Here is a 26,789-nt window from a genome sequence, read left to right on the forward strand (position 1 = left end):
AAATCTATAGTTTATTTATTTATTTTTAATCTGCAGATGAATCCCAGAACTTCGGCTCTACCTCTGCAGCACCTGTTTTGAAACCTTGTAACCACGGTAATCCATAAATCACCTTTTCTTATCCCTGTATCTGTTGCTTTGGTACCTCCGTCAGCAACTATGATCTTGCTTGGTTTGGCTCTGTCTAAATTAATATAATAAAGCCATGAGACTCAGTTATCCCACTTCCATTCTCTCTCTTTTCTAAAGTGCACGTTGATTGGCATAGGAACACTCTTAATTCGCATATTTTATTTCTGAAACAAGATTGCGATTCTATAAAAATGGATAAATTGATGTGGAGCGTTAACGCAAGAACAAGAAAATGGAGACAATAGATCAACGGACTTCCTTAACGTGTTAGATGAGGCGATACGATGCATTACTTTAAACTAACATTTTATTCCGTTCGTCAGTTACCAGTCTCAAAAGTTTAAACATGTAACAATATACACGTGCGTAAATTATAAATGCAGCTAGCTGTTGCACTTAGATCACTATAGATGTATGTATGTATGTATGTATCCCATGATCTCACAGTGACCTTGTTGAAGATAAATCTGGATCCCATCAGGGCTTCATCAATTGACTTCTTGGAAGTCCTACCACCCTGTCATTGAAGAATGTATTGTTTGCGCATACGTACACTATTCATTCTATAATTTAAGGAAATGTGTATCTAAATTATTTTGAACCATGCTATGCAAGTTGATCCCAATCATCATCTTATTTTAATGACCCCATAATCCCTTGCGGGGTAGAGTCTGGCCAACAGAATGGAGCCAAGCATTTAATGGCCAGATACCCTTCCTGTCACCAATGCGGAGTTTTATTCAGCAGATATAATCTCATTGTGCCCAGTGAGAGAGAAATATCTGCCTCTACCTAGGATCGAACTCGCAGCCTCCTGATTGTGAGGCGAGAGCTTCGCCTCTAGGCCACCGCACCACTCAATGCAAGTTGACCCCAATGTCTTCATGTTTTTAAGTTACTGTTCAGTTTTTGGGGCATGAAATCAAAGTGAAGTTATGAATCAAAGTTAAGAATAAATAAGACGAGCTGAAATATACTGTACATTCCTGGGATTCTTTTTTTTTTTTTTTTGGTTAAAATCTTGGAAATGTAGTTCAGAATAAGAATCATCTACTTCCCCGTCTTAACGACAGTCAACCAAGATATTTCTGACTAGTCACAAGCGAGGCAAACAATGGTTTATAGCTAGCGGTAATTGGAGGTATACTATTTCTAGTCAGAGTTGTTTCATTTGCTCTCATGAATGTTTGATAGCTTAAGGACCCTTATCTCACGAAAACGAATTCTGTTAAGTGGATATATCTGAATAGCAGCTTTCTTCCTTTTTTCGGCTTATCTGCTTTTATGTGGAAGACAGTCAAGCAAGGGATCAAAAGGGAGCCTTGCGTTCCTTGTACATTGTTTACAGTGTTTTTCTTTCAACCCATCCTCAAAAGTATAGAATGTATTTTAGTCAACAGCGGGGAAGCCCCGTAGCGCATGGGTAGAATATGTGCTTTGCATGGAGAAAGTTTATTTATCGGGTTTTCTGTTTATATACTGCCCCATGCCATATGGACTCAAATTTTAATCTGTGGATTCTTAAAGGAAGCGTTTGGAAAACACATTGTCTGGAATCCTGAAATTACATGTTTATATAGCTAATACTAGAGCAAGATAACATAGATCTGACTTCACATCAGAGAAGAAGGGGGGTTCCTGGACCCACCCACCCGCAGTCTTTAAGAACCGTAGGAGCCTCATTATTCGTTTTTAACAAATAGACAGCTGTTTTAACAATCTAGAACATTTACCTGCGATAAACTGGGGTGATTATTTAGCACTTATTTCCACTAATTCTATGTTATGCATTCAGCAGATCTCGCAAAATATAAAAAAATATGAGGGGCTAGGATCAATTCGAATTCTAGGCAGCATTGCCACTTAAACATGAAGGTAATGAGTTGAAAGAGTAGGGAAAGGAGCAAATCTAATTATTTAGGCTAATTCGGATTTTTCCAGCAGTTGGTTTTCCAGATCAGTGCCTCGCTGTGCATGGAACCTGTTATAAATTCAGTATTAATCTGACAGCTGTGTGTCTACATAAGGGGTTATCCTTTCCATCAGCTCTGCGGTTCCCATGAGTTAAGCCATGGTTTCTCCTCGTTTATTTCTTACACTTAACACACACCCTGCGCATCCCCCCTCTTGCATTGTTCTGCTAATTCTAACACTAGAGGGTGCCAGCCACTCAAAATCTGGAAAATAGATACAGCAAATTTTTTTCCCCTCCCCTGCCGGAAATCAGAATAAAAGAGGGTGCTTGTTTTATTTTGGTTTCTTTTCATGTGAAGATTGCTGGTATATTTTACAAGGATTGTTTTAAGCTCAACTCATTGGGTGATTTTGTATCTAAGATGAGATAAACGGAGCATTTGTAATTTATAAGTAATTTAAAAACAACAACCACCAACTCAAAGTTACTATCTTTTTTTTTTCACCCTGCTCTATGTTACCTAAATTATAACAGCTCTATTTTTTTAATTGAAAAAGTTTTACAACAACAATTAAATTTTTCCCCTCCCCTCCCCTCCTTTCCCCTCCTCCAACCTCCCCCGACTTACCGGAGCAAACACAAGGTATAGTTCAATAAACAAACAGTCATACATTAAATTTTTAAAATCTAACACAATTATAATCCTTCTCTCTCACATAACCTGACTTCTTCCGTTAAAATCAAAAACAACATCCTTCATTCAAAGGCAATCTGAAATTTCTTAATCTTAATCTGATATCTATTTTGAATATAATCAATCCAATGCTTCCATTCGTTTAGATATTTTTCTTGAATACTGTCTTTCAAGAAGGCTGAGATTTTAGCCATCTATAACAGCTCTATTGATACTCAAAACCTAATTTTATACCGCTGGTATATTTTACAATGATTTTTTTAAAAAAAAACTCAGTTCTGCACGATTTTGTATCTAAGCTGACGCAAACGGAGAACGTATAAAGCATTTGTAATTTATAAATAGTTCTTTTAAAAACAACACCATGAATTGCTATCTTTTTTTTCACCCTGCTCTGCATTATCTAAATTATAACAGCCCTATTGATACTCAGAAACTAATTTTATACTGCTAAGCGATTAGCAGTCTTAATATTGATTGACTTCATCCCGCAGTGGATAGAGACTGGCTAAAATGATTATTGATACTCCTAAGCTAAAAACAGTTTGGTCCTGAATAATGGGCTGGTTCCTTATTCGCAGATTCGCTTGTGGAATCCAGACATTGAACTATATACTAGGATGAATCAGTAGTATTCCCGACTATTTTGCGAGTTTCCCAAACAAATTGTTCCACTTTCTCACTTGCACTGTAGATGGTAGTCTTTGCTTGTTCATCTCGCGGGAGGGGAGGGGAATAAAAACGTATTTAATTCAGCCCAATCCATCATCAGGCAGCTGTTGGGAGAGTAGCATTCTAAAATGCTCTCAAATGTCCAGTAGCAAAAAAAATAAAAAATAAATGAAGGCCATAGTGCATTAAGGGATTTCCAGCCAGTCTCCCAGGGCAGAGAAAACGGCTGCGTGTAAGAAACCTCCTGGGACAGATTATGACTCTCTCTGCCTTTAGCAATAGCTTCCTAACGAATCAGTCCGGCTTACACCCAGCTTTCAAAGCTGAACCGTTTTCCCAGTTTGCTAGGCGCTGGCTGAAATTGGGACACTGCCGATGAATCTCCGAGTTAACCCCATTTCACGCCATCCAATGAACAATCATAATGGCCCTTTTATTCCTTAGGTACAGCTCTTCCCCGCTGTGAAATTATGCTCGACTTGAAATGCTCTTTAAAAAAAGTGCTCGCGAGCCTGCGTCTCACCGAATCAGAGGGCAACTGCAAGGATAATTTGAACATCTCGAGATTAAAATATATATCTACATTTCTAAATACTTTTGTGCGATAATCAATCAATCAATAAGGCTAATATGTAATGCGGTTGGCCTTGGTACCAAGAGAAGTGTTATTCTTAAACTGGTTACCTTGGACTGAGGCACACAATTGAAAGCCAGGCCTAAGCTGCTTATTGCCATGTAGGTTTTTATGATGTTAGTGATTCATAGATAGATAAAACAAGGACTGTCAGAGTTGGGCTGCAAATCTCCAGCTGATCACCAGGTGGCGGCATTTATGAAATTAAAACGTTTAGCTCTTTGCTGCCACCCAGCTGTTGCCTGAAGTTTCACAGTTCAGATTCAGTACTTTTCTTGTTAAATCAGATGATTCTTAAGAATTCAGCTCGATCAAAAAAAACAACAACAACAAAAAAAACAACCACCTTGAAATGTAATCTATAGCTTGAATATAGCATATCTTTTTTCTCCCCTGGAATAATTCACAAAGCTCTTCCCCTGTGAATTTCTGGCCTTGAAGGTAATAATTGTGCTTTCACAGTTCTATGGAAAAGGAAGGTGCATAATTTTCCACTGACGGTTGATGATAATTGGTTTACCAAATTTCCTGAGCTATGAAAGCCTGCTTGCTTTCTTTCTTTCTTTCTTTCTTTCTTTCTTTCTTTCTTTCTTTCTTTCTTTCTTTCTTATTTATTTATTATTTATTTATTTATGATTGATTGATTGATTGATTGATTGATTGGAAAGAACACTTATACATTCCATTTTTTTGCCCTGAAAAGAGTTATTAAACAAAGACCAATACAATAAGGTTGATAACCCCCTCGGCCAACAGAAGGAGAAAAACTGCATTTATTTCTAAGCTTTGCTGAAATCTATTCACTCACTTATTTTACAAGTGTCAAATAAAGCAGAAAGGTCTGGTCCTTGAGCATTGATGACTCTCTTTCATTATCTGCAGAATCTGAATTTGAAAAACCACTTCATACAACAGCTTCGGGTTGCTTAGTCCATTTATTAGTGAATCAGTTTGCCTCTTCATGTATTATGATTGTGTTTGTGTATGTGTATGTATGTATGTATGTGTGTATATGTGTGTGTGTGTGTGTGTGTTTATGTATGTATGTATGTCTTGCTGTATTCAGGTCTTTTCCCGTGTAAGGTTGAAAGTAGGCGATGGGTTTTTTTGGGTTTTTTTGTTTTTGTTTTTTTTTAGTAAAAAAGTTTTATTTCCATTTTCCAACAACCTATTCAATATACAGTCTCTTATTCAACATTAGTCATTAACTTTCATTTGTTACTTATTCGGACCTGCCCAGCTACCACTTCCTTCCTTAACAAACCTTTCCTCCTCCCTTCTCTACTTTCTTCTACTTTCTTCATCCTTCCTCTCCTTCGCTTTTCTACATCCTCTCCTCCTTCCCTACTCTTCTCTTCCACCCTTTCTAACCCTCTCTTTCCCCTTTCTTCTTCCTCTCCTTTCCCCCTTTTCTACCTCTCTCTTTCCTACCTACTTTCTTCCTTCACTCTCTCTCTCCCTTTCCATTCCTTCTGAAATGGCAGCTGAGCAGCCCGATTTCATTTCAAATTATTTCTATTTCTTAATTACATATCTTCAATCATTCCTTTACATTGATCCTTCATCTCCCCTCTCCCCCTTCCCTCCTCCCCCTCCCACCCCGAGACTTTCCAGAACAAAGTACAGGGTATAAGATTAACAATCATAAATTAAAATACAACATAAGTCATAATCCATAGTCACTCCTCTCTCTAAGACCTTAACTCCCCTTCCAGAAACAAAAAAGTACATTCTTCTTCCAGTCCATTATATATCAGTCCATTCCACTCCTAAAATCTTCAGAATCTTCCAATTAAATTAGTATTTCCAGTTCATCAATAAAATACATAGTTTTTAATATCCAGTCTTCATCAATTAACACCAAATATATATCAATCCATTCCACTTCTGAAGTCTTCAGAATCTTCAGAGGAGAGGAGAAAGTAGGCGATGTTTTGACGAGGCCTCACTCGTCATCTTTAGGCTGGTGCTTTCAGCTTCGTGCTTGTGCGAGCAAAGTGTGGTCAGAGCTGCTGTCACTCTATAAATACTGGTGAGGAGTGTTGGCTTTGTTGCTGTTTCCACACAGCCCATTATCCCAGGTTGTTACAACACAGAAGTCAAATGGGCACACAACTAGGACCACACCCACACAGGATGCTATGAAACAGCCAACTGATCTGCAAACACCCACTCCACCTACCTATCAAGATGCAACCACACAGCCAACCAACCCGCTTACAGCAACAAAGCCAACACTCCACACCTCCCCGCCAGTATTTATAGAGAGATGGCAGCTCCGACCACGCTTTGCTCGCACAAGCACCAAACCGAAAGCACCAGCCTGAAGATGACGAGTGAGACCTCGTCGAAACGTCGCCAAGATACTCTCAATCTTACGTGGGAAAAGACCCGAATACACCAAGACCTGCAAATGAGATTTTTTTTAAAAAAAATTCTTTCCCCCATGGAACTTTTTCTATTACTATAATCTCAGTACGCCTAAGACAATCTTTTCATTTTAAAGATGAATTACCTTGGGGTGGGAAAAATGCTAGTTGTAGTTCAACAGCTGGAAGGTCATAAATTTCTCTCTGCTCTCCCTCTCTTCTCCAGGTCTAAACACAAAGTGGTTTACTCTAGACTAATGTCCTTTTAATATGCTTTTTTTTTTTTTAAAGAAAAAAAATACAGCATGCGAAAGGGTCACCGAGGCGTGAAAAAGGTGCGTTGGACTGTAAATTGGCCATAAATCTGAATGGAAGATTGTGATGTGTATCAGATGGTCCTTTCAGCAGCCCTTGCTGTAGAAAAATATATAAACCAACCGATGCTTTTCTATAAAGGGCGCATGTAACGAACTGGGCAGCACAGATGGACAATTCATGTAATACCGTTATTAACTGCCTTGAATATCTAAATGGAGAGATTTGTACTTATAATTATCCTTTCTACTATTTATTACTCTTGTGTTTCTCCTCTGAAGTTTGTTAGTCTGCTAGAAAGTGTAGGGCAGTAAGGTGCTGATTTCCTAACAAGACTTGGCTCTCTGCCTGCCTGCCTGCCTGCTATCTATCGATCGATCGATCGATCTTTCTATCTTTCTACCTATCTCTATCTCTACCTATCTCTTCTGTCTGTCTGCCTTTCTATCTATCTCTCTCCCCCATCTATCTATCTGACTGCCTGCTTACCTATCTACCTTCCTTTCTACATCTATCTGCCCGTCTGCCTCTACTTTCTATCTTTCTACCTTTCTCTACCTCTACCTTTCTCTATCTATCTGCCTGTCTACCTACCTTCCTTTATCCATCCATCTTTCTTTCTTTCTTTCTTTCTTTCTTTCTTTCTTTCTTTCTTTCTTCCTTTCTATCTCTTTCTCCCCCCATCTGTCTGTCTATCTGCCTGCCTACTTACCTATCTACCTTCCTTTCTACATCTCTGTCCGTCTGTCTCTACTTTCTTTCTTTCTTTCTTTCTATCTATCTATCTATCTATCTATCTATCTATCTATCTATCTATCTATCTATCTCTACCTCTACTTTTCTCTATCTGCCTGCCTGCCTGCCTACCTACCTTCCTTTCTATATCCATCCATATCGATCTATCGATCTATCTTTCTACCTATCTCTATCTCTACCTATCTCTTCTGTCTGTCTGCCTTTCTATCTATCTCTCTCCCCCATCTATCTATCTGACTGCCTGCTTACCTATCTACCTTCCTTTCTACATCTATCTGCCCGTCTGCCTCTACTTTCTATCTTTCTACCTTTCTCTATCTCTACCTTTCTCTATCTATCTGCCTGTCTACCTACCTTCCTTTATCCATCCATCTTTCTTTCTTTCTTTCTTTCTTTCTTTCTTTCTTTCTTTCTTTCTTTCTTCCTTCCTTCCTTCCTTCCTTCCTTCCTTCCTTCCTTCCTTCCTTCCTTCCTTTCTATCTCTTTCTCCCCCCATCTGTCTGTCTATCTGCCTGCCTACTTACCTATCTACCTTCCTTTCTACATCTATCTGTCCGACTGTCTCTACTTTCTTTCTATCTATCTATCTATCTATCTATCTATCTATCTATCTATCTATCTATCTATCTATCTATCTATCTATCTATCTCTACCTCTACTTTTCTCTATCTGCCTGCCTGCCTACCTACCTTCCTTTCTATATCCATCCATATCGATCTATCGATCTATCTTTCTACCTATCTCTATCTCTACCTATCTCTTTCTGTCTGTCTGCCTTTCTACCTATCTCTCTCCCCCATCTATCCGACTGCCTGCTTACCTATCTACCTTCCTTTCTACATCTATCTGTCCGCCTGTCTCTACTTTCTATCTTTCTATCTCTACCTCTACTTTTCTCTATCTGCCTGCCTAACTACCTTCCTTTCTACATCCATCCATATCTATCTATCTATCTATCTATCTATCTATCTATCTATCTATCTATCTATCTATCTATCTATCTATCTATCTATCTATCTATCTATCTACTGTATCTATCTATCTATCTGAACTGCTACCTATCTGGCCTAGAGGCATCTCTGGATGGCTTACAACCAATAAAACCAACAAGTTAAAACAACAAATATCAGCACTAATAGTGACTTTTAAAAGTCCATGGTCTTCCCTTTTTGGTTTCCTTAATGTAAATCGAATCAATACTTTCCTTAATGTAAGCCTTGATATTCTTATCAGTGTTTGGCACCAACTGAATAAAATAACCGGATTTTAGGCGGTGATAGCTTGTCCCAACCAGCGCTTGAGGAGCTAATATCAGAAGGGCTTCTCTTTTATCCTATTTGCTCCTCATGTTGTCAACAGTTTACTCTTTCGATCTCTGAAATCATCTTATGCAGGATATATCTGTTTCATTTCATGATATGAAAGTTTCTTCTGGTTTACAATAAAGCAGTAACAAACGTTTGGGGAATTTGGTCTCGTTTTCTATTTAAAATCGTGTAAATTTCATGGGGTCGCGATGGGTCGGACACGACTTCGCAACTAACAACAACAAAAATTCCATCCCCAGAAGGCAGCAATCTTAGGCTTCCCTGCTGCAGTAGAATTTTCTTTTTTAAAAATAGCTATCTTATCCCTTATTGATTGCCGATATAATATTTCTAGTCAGCGCGAGTGCATTCCAATTTAAAAACCGCCTATTTTGAGAGAATTAAACGGTTGGGTGCTGTTATCTCGGTTTTTTCAAAAGCTCCTCCCGTAGAAAAGCTCGTGAGCAAGGTCTCGAACCGTCCTATTGCTCGGGAAGAAATATATTTCATCTCCTTTTTCTATGAGCCGCTGTAAAATATTAGCCACCTGTGAGAATTTGCATATTTGGAAAGGGCCTCCTATTTGGCTTTCTGGCTGCACGCCAGGCCGTCGTGTTTTTTTATTTATTTATTTTATTTCCTTTTCCTATCGTTTTTTTTTTTTTTCCCGAAAGGAAAGCAAGACGCGGGATTCTTTTCCGATCTTCCTCCTGAATGACACTTCGAGGTAAACCGGAATGCTAGGAAAATCAAGACGTAATTTCTTAATTAATCCTGGGAAGAAGGAGGGGGTGGCGGTGGTGGTGGGGAGGGATAAAAATTAACAATAATAAAGCGACCGTTTTTGAAAGTGCCAGCGGGGCGAATGCACGGGGCCAGGACTGGAGCGATTCTGTTCGGTGATGATTATGTCGTACACAAGCCAAGGCCTCGTGTCGTCCGGGCAACTCCAGTTGCTATAGCAATGGAGCTCAGTCGAAGGAGCAGGGTGAATGTTAATTGCAACCATTTAGTGCTCCCTTCCATGTCTTCTTCTTCTTCTTCCATGTAGCTCTGTGGCAGAGCCGCTAGGATGATCCTGGGTGTCGCAGGAAGCAAGTCTCTGTTTCACATTGATAGCATGGATGGGTAGGTCAGCAAGATCCTCTTAGCTTCCTGGAGTTCCCAAACGGTTGTTTGTTTTGGCTTCTATAAAGATAATTCCTTTTTAAAAACAACAACAACAACAACATTTTATTTAGGTTATAGAATAAAATACAAAAAAATGCAAAAAGCGGATAGTAGGACACAGTGGGGAGGAGAAGGGGAAAGAAAAGTGAGGGGGGGGGAGGAAGAGAAAGAAAAAATGAGGCATCGGGTTCCGACTCCCTGTGTTGTAGCACAATAAGGGATTAACATCAAATTTTAACTTTTTTTACTTTTCAATAATAATATAAACTCTCCATGGTTCTGAAATGGTGGCCTTAATTGTCGAGTAAGCTCACTGTGCGCTTTTGGTTCTCCTCAGGACCTGGTCTTGTACATATTCGTCAGTGATGGAATTCAATTTTTTTTTACTACTGGCTTGGTGGACCTGGCAGGGGAAGGATACTGCAAAATCTCCATTCCCTCTCCACACCTGGGGGAAGGATACTGAAAAATCTCCACTCCCTTTCCACACCTAGAAGAAGAATACTGCAAAATCCCCATTCCCACACCACTCCTGGGGGAAGGATACTGCAAAATCCCCATTCCCACCCTAATCCTGGGGGAAGGAAACGGCAAAATCCCCATTCCCACCCCCTACTGGGGGAAGGATACTGCAAAATCCCCATTCCCACCCCACTACTGGGAGAAGGATACTGCAAAATCCCCATTCCCTCCCCACTCCTGGGAGAAGGATACTGCAAAATCTCTATTCCCTCCCCACTCCAGGGGAAGGATACTGCAAAAGCCCTATTCCCTTTCCACTCCTGGGAGAAGGATACTGCAAAATCCCCATTCCCTCCCCATTCCTGGGGGAAGGATACTGCAAAATCCCCATTCCCTTCCCACTCCTGCAAAATCCCCATTCTCTTTCTACTCCTGGGCGAAGGATACTGCAAAATCCCCATTCCCACCCCCTGCTGGGGGAAGGATACTGCAGAATCCCATTCCCTCCCCACTCCTGGGGGAAGGATACTGCAAAATCTTCATTCCCACCCCACTCCAGGGGAAGGATATTACAAAATCTCTATTCCCTCCCCACTCTGGGGCCAGAGAGAGGTAGTATTTGCCGGTTCTTCAGACTACTCAAAATTTCTGCGACCAATTCTCCAGAACCTGTTATAGCAATAGCAGTAGCACTTAGACTTATATACCACTTTATAGTGCTTTACAGCCCTCCCTAAGCAGTTTACAAAATTAGCATATTGCCCCCAACAATCTGGGTCCTCATTTTACCCACCTTGGAAAGATGGAAGGCTGAGTCAACCTTGAGCCTGATGAGACTCGATTTGCCGAATTGCTGGCATCTGGCAGTCAGCAGAAACAGCCTGCAGTACTGCATTCTAACCACTATACCACCGCAGCTAAAGATAATTCTTTTTAAAAAAACAAAACAACAACAACATATTGTTAGATTTTAGAATAAAATACAAAAAATATTAAAGTAGATAATAGAACACAGTGTGGAGGAGAAGGGGAAAGAAAAGTGAGGGGGGGAAGGAGAAGATATTCTATTTGTAGTAGAATAAAACATTAACATCAGACCTCAACTTTTTACTTTTCCAGAATTGAATTGAATTGAATTCTTTATTGGCCAAGTGTGATTGGACACATAAGGAATTTGTCTTTGATGTCTATCCTCCCAGCGTACATAAAGATACAACACTTACTGATAGTCATAGGATACTAATAAGCAACCAAATCGTACTAGGAAACAATAAAAACCATATAAGTTGTAAAGATACAAGCAACATGGATATAGCCATAAGTGGGAAGAGATAGGTACTGGTAAGGATGAGAAGAACTACAGTCTTAGTAGTTAATTTGACAGTGTTGTGGGGATTACCGTATTTTTTGGAGTATAAGACAAACCTTTCCCCGCTTAGAAGAGGGTGAAAATCTGGGTGTGTCTTATACCCCGAATGTAGCCCCACCCAGCTTCTCAAACGAAAGTTTCAGAGGCTGAAAAAAAGCATCAGAAAGAAAGCTTCAGAAAAAAAGCCCCCAAACAGAGCTTCAGAAAAAAAGCTCCCAAACAGAGCTCCAGAGACTTTTTTTCTGAAGCTGTTTCGGAGGCTTTCAAAGGCAGAAGAAAAAAACCAAAAAAAACAAAAACCAAGGCACAGAGCTCACAACCAAGGAACCTGTTGCTAAAATTCACCTCTGGGAACAGCTGATAGGTGGTTTTCCGGGAGGCCGATCCACCTGCCAATCAGCTTTTTTCTTATATTCCTCCCCAAAAACTAAGGTGCGTCTTATACTCAGGTTTGTCTTATACTCCGAAAAATACGGTAGTTGTTTAGCAGAGTGATGGCATTCGGGAAAAAACTGTCCTTGTGTCTAGTTGTTCCGGTGTGCAGTGCTCTGTAGCATCATTCTGAGGGAAGGAGTTGAAACAATTTATATCCAGGATGCGAGGGATATGTAAATATTTTCACGGCCCTCTTCTTGACTCGTACAGTATACAGGTCCTCAATGGAAGGCAGGTTGGTAGCCATTGTTTTTTCTGCAAAATTTGAATTTTGATCCCATGACGATGGGCATGGTGCAATGGTCATAAGTGCGAAAAACATTGTTTTCAACGGTCATTCAATGAACGAATATAAGTCAGGGTCTATCTGTAATCCTTCACAATGTAGGAAGGAGATAAATTGAATGGTCCCACAAAAATAAGTAAGTTTAGCTATGACATATCAATTTTTTTTTTTTTTTTTGCATGCTTGCACGCTTTGTTCAACCGGATGCTGGCAACGTCCAAATACAAATTCTCCATTTTGTATTCTGGAAACACAATGCAATCTTTTCAAACGGATGGACAACTTCCCCATTCAAGCAGGAGTGTTTATATTCGCGTAAAACACAAGGGATTTAGCAGTGTGAACTTGGGTCTGATTTAGCAGTTCTTTTAACACAATTCAAGAGATTCCAGATAGTGTGGTATATTAATGCCAAGTGGGCTTAAAGCGAAACGCCTTTTATTAAAATGCCATCTCATTGCATTGATTGTCAAGTAGCTGATGAAATGCGCGTATGCTAAATTTATAATATATCTTGGCTTTAAGATACTTTTAAAAGGTGTTTAAAAAAACGTGAACGTAAATTACATGTTTATCTGCTCTGACACGAGCCCGTTCCTTGTGCTGTATGCACCTTTTAACTTTATTCGAATAAAGCTAAATAGCTTTTTACCTGTCACATTTTGCATTTGCTCTATGCACCATCTCTCTGAATGAAATGCCGTTTACCTTTCAGATAAATCATCTATTGAAGCAGTCGTTTGAATTATATTTCCCTACGAGTAGCCCATCTCCTTTCCTCGAGATCAGTTCTGTTTATCAAGCTATTGTCTGTGAATGCAAAGATAACCAGCTTAGACATAAGGAGGAATTTCCTGGCAGTCAGTACAATTGATCGATAGATCGGCTCACCTCCATCACTGGAGGTTTCTAAGAAGAAATTGGGCAGCCATTTTGTCTGAACTCGCATAGGATCTCCTGCTTGAGCGGAGGGTTGGACTAGAAGACCTCCAAGGTCCCTTCCGACTCTGTTATTCTAATAATAATGAGCCAAATGCATTGAACCTGACCTGGGCACATTTAGCAGCCCCATCTAATCCAAAGGGATATAAAACTAGAATCATGGAGAAAGAGCTTAAGGAGTTAACAGAATAGAATAACAGAGTTGGAAGGGACCTTGGAGGTCTTCTAGTCCAACCCCCTGGTTAGGGAGAAAACCCTACACCACTTCAGACAAATGGTTGTCCAATCTCTTCATGAAAACCTCCAGTGTTGGAGCACCCACAACTTCTGGAGGCAAGTTGTTCCACTGGTTAATTGTTCTGACTGCCAGGAAATTTCTGCTTAGTTCTAGATCACTTCTCTCCTTGATTAGTTTCCACCCATTGCTTCTTGTTCTACCCTCAGGTGCTTTGGAGAATAGTTTGACTCCCTCTTCTTTGTGGCAACCCCTGAGATATTGGAAGACGGCTATCATGTCTCCCCTACTCCTTTTTTTCATTAAATTAGACATACCCAGTTCCTGCAACCGTTCTTCTTATGTTTTAGCCTCCAGTCCCCTAATCATCCAAGGTCCCTTCCAACTCTGTTATTCCGGCTCCTCTCAGTTTAAATTAAATCCAGTTTCTCTAGTTTGGATCCCACTCTATAGAAACTCCATTTGTAAACTCCACCAACGTGTCTATGATGTTTTCTTTCGGTTTATAAATGTTCAGTTGTATGCCTCTCCTTTTACAATCGCTTAAGAACTTTCTTCTCATCTATCAGGCATCCGTACAATATGTGCCTCCTCTGTGTACCGAAACCTTGACAAAGTCAGGCTACATGCCTTCTCTAACCCAACTTTTATACTTTTAATCATTTCTGCTCATAGTCATGCCTGGTAACTGTTGCTGGGAAGAGCAGAGTGACACACAGTACTTGAGCAAAGAGAGGATAAGTAGAGCCAGGTAGGCTGTGATTCAAAGCTTGACTGTCGAGAGATGGCTCTGACCTTTGAACACCCGAGCCAAGCAACAAAGCCATCCTTTAAACTGATATATTGCTATGCCCAGACAACCGGTTCTGGAGGGGTGGGGGGGCGGGGAGCTGCAGCTGAGCTGAGTTGAGACCTTCAATTAACTTTAAGATGATTATTTAATATAGTTCCAGTTCATCAGGGAAGTATGGTGTTCTGTGTGGAGAACAGTATTACTAAAATGTTTAAAGAGGAAGGAAGGAAGGAAGAGGAGGGAGAGAAGGCAGAAAGGAAGATGGAAGAAATAGGCAGAAAGGAACGGATGATGGAAAAATAGGAAGGGAAGACAGAAAGGAAGATGGAAGAGATAATAGATAGGTAGGTAGGTAGGTAGAGAGAGACAGAAAGACAGACAGACAGACAGACAGGAAAGAAAAGTAGGGAAGGAAGGAAGACGGAAGAGATAAAAAGGCAGAAGGAAGGAAGGAAAATAGGGAAGGAAGGAAGATGGAATAGATAGAAAGGCAGAAGGAAGGAAGGAAAATAGGGAGGGAAGGAAGATGGAATAGATAGATAGATAGATAGATAGATAGATAGATAGATAGATAGATAGATAGATAGATAGATAGATAGATAGATAGATAGATAGATAGATAGACAGACAGACAGACAGATAGACAGACAGATAGATGATAGATAGGATGGAAGAACGGAAGGAAAAGTAGGGAAGGAAGGAAGGAAGATGGAAGAGATAGAAAGGCAGAAGGAAGGAAGGAAAATAGGGAGGGAAGGAAGATGGGATAGATAGATTAGATAGATAGATAGATAGATATTTATTTTATTTATTTTATTTTATTCAATTTTTATACCGCCCTTCTCCCGAAGGACTCAGGGCGGTGTACAGCCAAGTAAAAAATCACAGTATCAATATTAAAAGAAATTAAAACAAACATATTATAAAGTGGCCAGATTTAAAACGAATTAAAATATTAAAATATAAATAACCCAATAAAATGTTAACCCAATAAAATTTTAGGCCAGTCCCGCTTGAATAAATAAGTGCGTTTTCAGCTCACGGCAAAATAGATAGATAGATAGATAGATAGATAGATAGATAGATAGATAGATAGATAGATAGATAGATAGATAGAAAGAAAAAATGGAAGGAAGGAAGGAAGGAATTAATTCAGTTAGAAAACTATTAAAATGTCTGGAAAAAGAGGATTATCTTCAGCACCCAAAGAGACAAGTATGCTTTTCCAGGGTGGACAATACCCGAAATGAGGCTCCATAACGGCAGGTTCTTTCTCCTATCCCCAACACGCTTGTCATTTGGCGACCCTACTTTCAAGGTGTCTCTAAGGCCCTTGTGATATATAAGGAAGGAGGGGTTTTTTGAGATCGAGTGGAAAGCAAAGTTGTGGCGGGGTGGGTCTCTGTTTTGTGCATTGTAAAAGTTTGGGGATGAGTTGCTAAGGGATGGCTCACGATGGAGATTCAAGCTCTAGTCCACCTTCAGCCATCTAAGTTGGCCAGATTCCTTGGGGTCCATCATAGCCTCAGACTCACTTACCATACATGGAAAATGAGTGTTCTGCATTCTGTCTCAAAACTTCTGGAAGAGAAAGATGGGCTACGAATTTATCAGCTGCAATTAATTCTAACCATCAACGAAACAACGCATAAATGCATGGCACAACATAGGAGAACAAACCCATCAGGACTAGATTCAACAGTCCATTGGCATTTAAAAGGCAATGGACACTCTTTTGCGGACAGCAAAGTCCACATTTTGGACAGAGAGGACCTCTGGTTTGAAAGAGGGGGTCAAAGAGTCCATTTTGGTCAAAATTGAACAGTCCTCTCTCAACAGAGGGGGAAAGGTACAGCATCATGGTAGCTGTATCATGTACCAGGTACAGCATCATGTACCAGCAAAAGGTACAGCTATCACCTAAGATGGCGCCGACGAAGGCTGCCTCGGTGAAATGCTCTCTAATTGTTTCCTTTTCTTTTCTTTTATGTACACTGAGAGCATATGCACCAAGACAAATTCCTTGTGTGTCCAATCACACTTGGCCAATAAAATTCTATTCTATTCTATTCTATTCTATTCTATTCTATTCTATTCTATTCTATTCTATTCTATCATCTATCTCCAGTCTACAACACAAGTCCTTTCAACAGTTCCAAGAAGGCTCCACACTAATTTGCACCACTCAGGTGACCCTGAGGACACAAACAAACCTCCAAGCGGCCTTAATGACTCTCTCTTAAAGAATGCAAATGACCAGCTGTCTGCAAGGAATATAAATCCTGCCATTCCCCACCATCCAGTCAGAACTGAAGAAGTTTCTTGGATGAGAAGGAAAACATCTTCAAAGAAAAACCAGAAAGTCCAGTTGCCTCTTGAAAAATTACCTTTGGGAAACCATGACCTGGATGACTGATAATTTCCATAGACATTTAAACAACACCTAATTTGATTGATTGATTGAATGTATGGCTGTGAAAGTTGGACCATAAGAAAGGCTGAGCGCCAAAGAATTGAGGCCTTTGAACTCTGGTGCTGGAGAAGACTCCTGCGAGTCCCTTGGACTACAAGGCGAACAAACAAGTCAGTTCTAGAGGAGATCAACCCTGACTGCTCTTTAGAAGGTCAGTTCCTGAAGATGAAACTGAAATACTTTGGCCACCTAATGAGAAGGAAGGACTCCCTGGAGAAGAGACAAATGTTGGGAACGATGGAGGGCAAAAGAAAAAGGGGACGACAGAGAACGAGGTGGCTGGATGGAGTCACTGAAGCAGTCAGCGTGAGCTTAAATGGACTCCAGGGGATGGTAGAGGACAAGAAGGTCTGGAGGAACGTTGTCCATGGGGTCGCGATGGGTCAGACACGAATTCGCAACTAACAACAAATTTGATTGCTTCTTGCTCCAAAGACATGGAAAAGATGATGACGTTTTGTTTTGTCTCTAATTTCTTGGGCGTAGACAACGCCTTTGTAATTTTTGCCATATCTCACAAGACATCTATGGTTTCTCTCATCTTATTTCTGCCAAGGATGAGTCATTCACTTGCAGCTAAAACTACGGTATAAGCTGCAGTCTGAAATTTGACAGGAATCCTTGGGAATCTCACTAACAAGCCAACCTTGGTCAAAGCCTCTCCGCTTGAATCAATTTAACTTTCTGTGTCTTTTAAATCCTTCTGATGACTTTTACTGAATGTAGGTTTCCTAAAGCTCATAAATCACAATATTCATAGAAAGTGATTTAGTTCTTCATGTCTGTAGAGCTTCTCAGTCATCTGGGTCATGGTTGTCCCAAAGGTGCTTTTTTCAGGAGGCAACTGGACTTTCTGGTTCTTTCTTTTGAAGATGTTTCGCTTCTCATCCGAGAAGCTCCTTCAGCTTTGGCTGGATGGTGGGGGAATGGAAGGATTTATAATAATAATAATAATAATAATAAAATAATAATAATAATAATAATACTTGGAAGTTTATCTGTGTCCTCGGGGTCACCTGAGTGGTGCAAATGGTCCCTGTAGTCTGCAATTTTTTCCTCTGGAAATCCATTCTTACTCCCACACCATTCACAGGGTGTTCATCCCAAATTATAAAGCAAAAGGCCTGTAGAGATTCTCAGTCATCTAGATCAGGGGTCTTCAACCTTGGTTCCTTTAAGACTTGTGGACTTCAACTCCCAGAGTCCCTCAGCCAGCAAAGCTGGCTGAGGAACTCTGGGAGTTGAAGTCCACAAGTCTTAAAGGGACCAAGGTTGAAGACCCCTGATCTAGGTCATGGTTGTCCCAAAGGTGCTTTTTCAGGAGGCAACTGGACTTTCTTGTTTCTTTTCTTTTCTTTTTTTTTCTTTTCTTTTCTTTTCTTTTCTTTTTAGTTCTTCATGTTTTTGCAGCAACAGCACAAATTTCTAGCTAAACTAAGGACATGTTGTCCTTAACAGAGAATGACTGCAATGCCTACTGCATCGGTGTTACCTTACTCCTTTGTCTTCCATAACAGGCGTCAAAGTGCATTTGACAGCTTTTTAACAAAAAATTGCCATGTGGGAAATGAAGAAAGAGGCACGTCACTCTTGCTTCATAATGTGCATTTTTTTTTGCAGGCCTAAAACCCTCTTACTGATAATTAAAATAAATTTTTTAAAAAAAAACACAACACCCTGAGAAATGGAGAGAAAGCTGTGCGATACCATGACAACATCACATTGCAAAAATTGCTGCCTCTAAGTGAGACAGCACCGAAGTCACTCAGTCGAGATTGTAACACCATAAACTGAGAAAGTTAAGTCCCTTCAATTGTCGTCACCGATTTTTGGTAATCTGTTTGCAGCTGGTAGGAGATTCCACGGTCGTGCTAAAAATCAGAGCTTTCGTTTTCCAACCCTGGTCTAGGAGCGTGCAAAGGAAATGATTGTGTCGGTGGGAATCAGTCATGTGGGATTTTTTTTTTCAAGTTTTATTTGTTTTATTTATATAACATTCAATTTTCATCGAACAGTGTGCAGTCTGGGTACAGTTATATTTAAATAATCATAATACAACACTTTGAATAGAATAGAATAGAATTTTTATTGGCCAAGTGTGATTGGACACACAAGGAATTTGTCTTGGTGCATATGCTCTCAGTGTACATAAAAGAAAAGATACGTTCATCAAGGTACAACATTTACAACACAATTGATGATAAATATATCAATATAAATCATAAGGATTGCCAGCAACAAAGTTACAGTCATACAGTCATAAGTGGAAGGAGATGGGTGATGGGAACGATAAGAAGATTAATAGTAGTGCAGATTAAGTAAATAGTTTGACAGTGTTGAGGGAATTATTTGTTTAGCAGAGTGATGGCCTTCGGGAAAAAACTGTTCTTGTGTCTAGTTGTTCTGGTGTGCAGTGCTCTATAGCGTCGTTTTGAGGGTAGGAGTTGAAACAGTTTATGTCCTGGATGTGAGGGATCTGTAAATATTTTCACGGCCCTCTTCTTGATTCGTGCAGTATACAGGTCCTCAATGGGAGGCAGGTTGGTAGCAATTGTTTTTTCTGCAGTTCTAATTATCCTCTGAAGTCTGTGTCTTTCTTGTTGGGTTGCAGAACCGAACCAGACAGTTATAGAGGTGCAAATGACAGACTCAATAATTCCTCTGTAGAACTGAATCAGCAGCTCCTTGGGCAGTTTGAGCTTACTGAGTTGGCGCAGAAAGAACATTCTTTGTTGTCCTTTTTTGATGATGTTTTTGATGTTAGCTGTCCATTTTAGATCTTGCGATATGATAGAACCTAGAAATTTGTTGTGATATTCATCACCATAATACTGATTATATGCTAATAATATGATAACAATAATACTTAACATCATTAACAATTCTCCACTTTAACATTTCCTTTTTTATCTCTTCCCTTCTAACTTCTGTTTCTGTTGTCTAGCCATTGATAAAATATGTCCCATATCAAATAATATTCAGTTTCTTCTTTGTCCTTAAGAATAAGTGTTAGTCTATCCATTTCTGCGCATTCTAATATTTTCTTAATTACATTCCCCTCAGACGGGCTCTCATCATTTTTCCATTGTTGCGCAAATACAATTCTAGCTGCGGTTAGTATATGCAAAATCAAATATGTAGTCTTTTTGTCATATTTTTCTGGTAAGATGCCCAACAAAAATATCTCTGGTTTGAGATTGCTTTATATGGTCTATATGTTGCTTTATCATTTTTTCCAACCAGTATTTTTCGTCCAGTATTTTTTTGCTTTTGGGCATGTAGTCATGAGGAAAAAATTTTTTTAAAGCTTGTTAACTGCATTTTACAGAAGCAGGATGCTGACTCACTAGAAGAGACCTGCATGGTTTTCTCATAACCAGCACTAGGAAGGAAATATCTCCTTTATTTTACTGTTGTGTCCTCCTTGCCTCCGTCCGAACGATGGCTTAATTAGCCGGCTCTTATCAGCTCTGGCAGCAAAAGAATCAGCGTCTGCCAAGAGCCCTCGATAGCTGCCAAGATGCTGGTGAGTCATAACCTTCAGCTCTAGTCAATCCGTGGATTTCCCTGATACAAAGAGACACACCAGCTCTTGCTGCCTTTTATATCCTGTGGGGTGTGGCTCCATGACTCAGCACTTCCTAGGCCTGCCCCTCCCCTGCTTCTGTCGTTCCCTTCTCTCCTGCCTACAAAACCTGGGATTGAGCCAAGTCTGACTGCTGTCAGCTGGGTCTGCAGGTGTGGCCTGGGGGGGAGAAAGAGTCAGGAGAAGGAGGCCTCGTTATCTCTTTCACTTGGCCTGCTTTTGGCTCCTGGAGCTGATCCAGGGAGGCCGGTGCTTCCGAGGTAAGTCCTGACAGCCCTTCCCCCTCACTGTCCAAATCACTTTCTGGCAGCAGGCCCAGCTCTGAGTCACTTTCTGGCAGCAGGCCCTGCTCCAAGGCACTTTAGGGCATGAGGGGGCAGGAGCCACAACATTTACTTTAGGGGAACAGCTCCTACATTTCTGTGATTTCATGAGAAGAGATGCTGGGGGAAAAAAATAACCAAGCAGTGAGTTTGTAAACGGTGGCGGGCGGCATTTGTGAAACACAAATGAATGAATTCACAAATTCGCAACGGTGAGTTTGTGAAACAGTTTTGGCGATTCACAGAAGCTGGCTGAAAACAAATTGTGCCCGACGATCGTATTGCTTTCTTTTATAATATAACTGGAATAACCAAGGTAATGCTGGGGATGTAATGTATTTAGACTGGTAAAATAGGCCAGAGTTTCAATATTGATGGAGATTCTGTCATCCAGATCATGATTATACCAAAAGTGCTTTTTTTTTAAAAAAAAAAAGGCAACTTGGCTTTTTGGGTTTTTTTCCTCTTGAAGATGTTTCGCTTCTCATCAGCTGGTCATTTGCATTCTTTTAGAGCAGGGGTCTCCAACCTTGGCAACTTTAAGACTTGTGGACTTCAACTCCCAGAATTCTGGGAGTTCAAAGGGTCTTCATCCCAAATTGTACAGCTAAAAGTCTGTAGAGATTCTCAGTCATCCAGATCACGGTTGTCCCAAAGGTGCCTTTTCCAGGAGGCAACTGGACTTTCTTATTTTTTTTTTCTTTTGAAGATGTTTCGCTTCTCATCCAAGAAGCTTCTTCAGCTCTGACTGGATGGTGGAGGCTGTGCTTGATAGCCTTCTGACTGTGATCTCTTCTGAGATCATGGATGTTCCATCACTGAAAGTTTTCAAGAAAAGGTTGGATAGATATTTTGGTGGGGTGGCATGAGGGTTTCTCTGAAAGGTGAGGAGTTTGCCTAGAAGAAGGGTCTCCAACCTTGGCAACTTTAAGTCTGGAGGACTTCAACTCCCAGAAGTTGAAGTCCTCCAGACTTAAAGTTACCAAGGTTGGAGACCCCTGGCCTAGAAGACCAAATCCTTTTGAGGCTTATATTTCTAAGGCAAAGGATGTATGAACTGTCATGCCAGTGCGATGCATCCTGTTATAGCACTAGCACTTAGACTTATAAACTGCTTCACAGTGCTTTTACAGCCCTCTCTAAGCGTTTTTACAGAGTCAGCCTCTTGCCCCCAACTATCTGGCTCCTCATTTTACCCACCTCAGAAGGATGGAAGGCTGAGTCAACCCTGAGTCTGGTGAGATTTGAACTGCCAAATTCCCGGCAGCCAGAAGTCAGCAGAAGTAGACTACAGTACTGTACTCTAACCACTGCACCACCGCGGCTTGTTATGTTTTCTTTAAAACATTGCAGTAGAGTGTATGAAAAAAATAGTACCATTCTGCAGATATGTGGTTCTTTTTCCATGAAATAAAAGAGCTGAAGACTCTTTTATTTCATCGAGCAGGGCTAGCCTAAGAGTGTCGTTTTAATGGGGTTTTTAGTTTTATTGTTATCGTTAGTTTTTAGTATTTTGGCCATAAATTATATTAATTTTATAGTGTTTTTAACTTGTATTATATTGTGTTTTTTAAACTGGCTGTTAACCGCCCTGAGTCCTCCGGGAGAAGGGCGGTATACAAATTTGATTATAAATAAATAAATAAATAAATAAATAAATAAATAAATAAATAAATAAATAAATAAATAAATAAATAAAATGTTACATTGAGAATTCTGAATTGATTTACGACCTTGTGGATTATGGATGCCTTACTTAGTACCCGGTGAGCAAACTAAGGACGGTTTAATTTTCCAAAACCCACACAGATAAGATGGAAATTCAACAATATCGCTAAACTTTTTTACTTCCAACTAAGACGCTAACGTTTTAAAGGGTTTGCATACAGTTTTAACATTGCTACCGTAGAACTCAACTTCAGAAAGATTCCCCACCTGTTTTATTTTGTGGGTGAGAGAAACACTGAAAGAAAAATAAATAAATACACCAGAATATAAAAAAAAGATGTTGAGACTCTAGAAAGAGTGCAGAGAAGAGCAACAAAGATGATTAGGGGACTGGAGGCTAAAACATATGAAGAACAGTTGCAGGAACTCGGTATGTCTAGTTTAATGAAAAGAAGGACTAGGGGAGACAGGATAGCAGTGTTCCAATATCTCAGGGGTTGCCACAAAGAAGAGGGAGTCAAGCTATTCTCCAAAGCACCTGAGGAGCTTGGGTGGAAACTAATCAAACTAATCAAGGAGAGAAGCAACTTAGAACTAAGGAGCTCAAAACGCTCAAAAAACTAAGGAGCTCAAAACTTTCTTCTTTCACCAAGCAGGGTTGGCCTAATGATTTTATTGAGGGTTTTTAGTGGGGTTTTAAAATTTTTTAGAGTTTTATATTTCTATTTTAATTCGTTTAGCATATTTGAATCAGATTTTTAACTTGTATTGTATTTTAACTTTTTTGATATTTATGTTTTATTTATGCTGTACACCGCCCTGAGTCTTCGGAGAAGGGTGGTATAAAAATTTGAAAAATAAATAAATAAATAAATAAGGAGAAATTTCCTGATAGTTAGAACAATCAGTGGAACAAGTTGCCTCCAGAAGTTGTGAATGCTCCAACAATGGAAGTTTTTAAGAGGTTGGACAACCGTTTGCCTGAAATGGTATACTATAGGGCTTCCTGCCTAAGTAGGGGATTGGACTAGAAGACCTCCAAGGTCCCTTCCAACTGTGTTATTGTGTTCTGGGTTTTTCAAAAACATTCAGATTCCTAAGAGGAAAAATAAATAGCTCTAGGAATTGTTCAGATTTACAGAGCACAATTATGCACATAAAGACATATCTGTGGTGGTTTTAAAGATTAAGAGGTAAAAGTTTGTATCTTTGTAAGGATGGCAAATTTGACTGGAACAGAATATGAAAAATAATTAACTTTTTTATTCCAATTTTTTAATAGTATGACACAACTGCACATTGGTACAGAACTTAAAAGTAAAGTATGTTTTGATATACTTATGTTTTCGGTATTAACTCTAGTTTTAGCTATTAGATTTATTTCACTTGTAGCAAAATATTTATTCGCCTTCATTGATGGACACTCATTTGCATGCTTATATGGTTAACTTTTGTATTTTGAAATGACAACTTGATGGCAAGTTGGACCAACAAACATAGTTTATTTCAATTTTTGCATGCAATGTCTTTTTCCTGCATGACCCCCAGACATTTTCAGCCATAGGTTGTTATTCACTACAAACAAATACCATATGGTACCTTGAAACATATTGAGTGGATATAAAAAGTCTACATGCCCCTGCCCAGTAAAATGCCAGGTTTTTGAGATATAAAAAGTCAGACCAAGATAAATCACTTCAGAATTTTTTCCCCACCTTTAACGTAACATTTAAGCTGTACAATTCAATTTTTTAAAAAAACAAACCTCTTTTTAGGGAAAAAAATAACAATAAAAGCATAAGGGACTACGATATTTTCCCATAAATTGCAAGCATACTTCCTCAGTATTCTTTTTTTTTTAAAATGTTTTGCATGGGTTACTTTTAACTGAGAAATTAATAAAGAAATTTAATAAAGTAATTCAAAAAAACCCAAATGATATTTTGTCGAACGTGCATTCGAAACGCAGAGAATTTTCTCTGTTTGAAATGTGACGTATTAGCACTTTGGTAAAGTTTTCGAACAACTGTGCCATGCAGTTAGTGGCAAGGAGCAGCAGAGGGCACAGAAGTGGCTTTTTCATCCCAGGTATGAATTCTGTATCCTGACCTTCTTTGTATTCCAAGATTTCGATGAAACCTGTAGTAAGCAACCTTCCGACCTTCCCTTTTGGCAATAACATGTTTTTAATTGACGTTACCGATTTGCAGACTAAAACTGCTGTCAGCTTGGGTAGCCATATTAGCACCGGAAGCTTCCACGCTGCCACCTTCTCGTATGTGGGAAAGTAGGGGGAGCTGGAGGATTTAGTAGAGGGAATGTAGCTAGACAAAATAGCATTCTTCTTTTCGGTCAAGGTCATGACAGTCCTGCATCTGGAGAAGGAGTGGTTGGAGAAACCTGTATTTGTCTGCCTGGGTTTTTAGATTTCTGTGCAGCTTCCGCTAAAGCTTTCTTCGTATTCTCCTTTTGTAACCCAACAAGCAGCGCAGCAGCTGGTCCTTGTCCCGCCTCTGGCTGCAATCCAGCTAACCAGCAGCAGCTCCGCCACAGATTCCAGCTTAGCCGCCTTGGAAAATACTTGCCTCGGAGTTTTTAATTGGAGTTGAGCTTTTCTGGAATGCTGACAACTGCAATGATGGCTAACTTAGGAATCAGGGATCTCCTTTTCCACTCTTCCCCCCCCCCCCAAATAAAGCAGCTGTGTGAACTTGATGTAAAGGTATTTTATACAAGGCTTAGTTAAGCCTTTATAGATCTTGAAGAACCTGACAAAGCGGTCCATGGTGTATCAAGAGAACAGCTGGAGACACACGGCAGCTATTGTCTATTTAGGAAGAACGACAGAAAGGAATGATGGGATGAAGTTTAACAACCAACTTTAGACTGCTAAGGTCACTTCTTCCTTAACCCGCTCAGTAAAGGGAAATAATAAAATATATTCTTTACTACAATATTATAAAAGTAGTTATAATGGGACTTAAGAGGGATCCTAAAGAGGGATGAGAATACCAATAACCGGTCGTGTGTTTCATTATTTATAACAAAACTCTAAAATGCCTACCAGGTCCAGACAATACCTGTAATTTTTAACTAAATCCTGATTAATAATTAAAAGTCGTGCCGTCTTACGATTGCACCCATATCCTCCTAGAAGTCTTACTTTCAGCAGTAAAAGAAAATGGTATGTAGATGATAGAATGAACAAAACAAACCACTGTATGAGGTTTGATTCACAAAACACTCATATATCTTTGGATTTGACCTGCCAGGCCTCCCTCCATTGAAAACTCAAGAAAGAAATTAGAGAAGAGGTATGTTTACTAAGTTTGAAGTGATAGCAGCGAAAGAAAAGCAAGATGTGATTCAAAATGTGCAAAGGTAACACATTCATTTTAATAGCCGCAATCCTTCCCAATAGGGATAACTGTTTCTGTTCCAGATGATACCTATAATTAAAAAGGATAAAAATTTGGAAGATTGGCAGAGTGGGATTAATAAATTTATATGGCAGGGTAAAAAGGCGAGGGTTAAAATGAAAATAATACAGGATTCACGGGAAAGAGGTGGTTTAAGAATGCCTAACTTTAAACTATATTATGAAGCAGTAACCCTTTCAGTAATAAGTGACTGGTTTAACTTAACAGAGGAAAGAATTTTGAATATAGAAGGTTATGACTTGTTATATGGATGGCATGCGTACTTATTTTATGGAAAAAAAGTGGATAGGGCTTTTAAGAATCATGTGTTGAGAAGTGCTCTTTTGTGGGTCTGGAATAAATATTCCTATACATTAGATTACAAGATTCCTATATGGGCGAGCCCTAGACATGCAATAGAGAATATAAATATAGAACAGAAACAGGAAATGATTACATATAAAGAACTTTTGTATGCTGAAGGAGGTAGATTGCAATTAAAATCATTACAGGTATTAAATGAAGAAGGGAGGAATTATACTTGGTTTCAATATGGGCAAATAAGTGCTAGATGGAAAGAAGATCAAAAATTGGTATAATGCAAAGGAGGAAAATTTAATAAAGCAAATTAGAAATCAGACCCAGGAGCATATAAAGAGATTGTATAATGTGTTGCTTGAAATAGATTCGAAAAGGATTTGGTAAAGGATTGTATGATAAAATGGGCACAGAATATTCAGGAACCAATAATGTTGGAAACATGGGAGAAAATCTGGGTTAGAAATGTTAAGTTTACACAAGCACAGAATTTAAGGAAAATTTTTATAAGATGTT

The 26,789-nt window shown here is 39.5% G+C and overlaps 1 protein-coding gene across 1 annotated transcript in view; it reads left to right on the forward strand.

The window, feature by feature from the left end:
• DIAPH3 (diaphanous related formin 3) overlaps positions 1-26,789 on the forward strand; it is a 156,987-nt gene that overhangs the window by 89,861 nt on the left and 40,337 nt on the right. Inside the window, exon 27 of the mRNA XM_058184947.1 lies at positions 37-96. Coding sequence (XP_058040930.1) covers positions 37-96 — 60 coding nt within the window. The remainder of the gene's footprint in view (positions 1-36; positions 97-26,789) is intronic.

The sequence above is a fragment of the Ahaetulla prasina genome, chromosome 5 (genome assembly GCF_028640845.1).
Source record: "Ahaetulla prasina isolate Xishuangbanna chromosome 5, ASM2864084v1, whole genome shotgun sequence".
Taxonomy (NCBI): domain Eukaryota; kingdom Metazoa; phylum Chordata; class Lepidosauria; order Squamata; family Colubridae; genus Ahaetulla; species Ahaetulla prasina.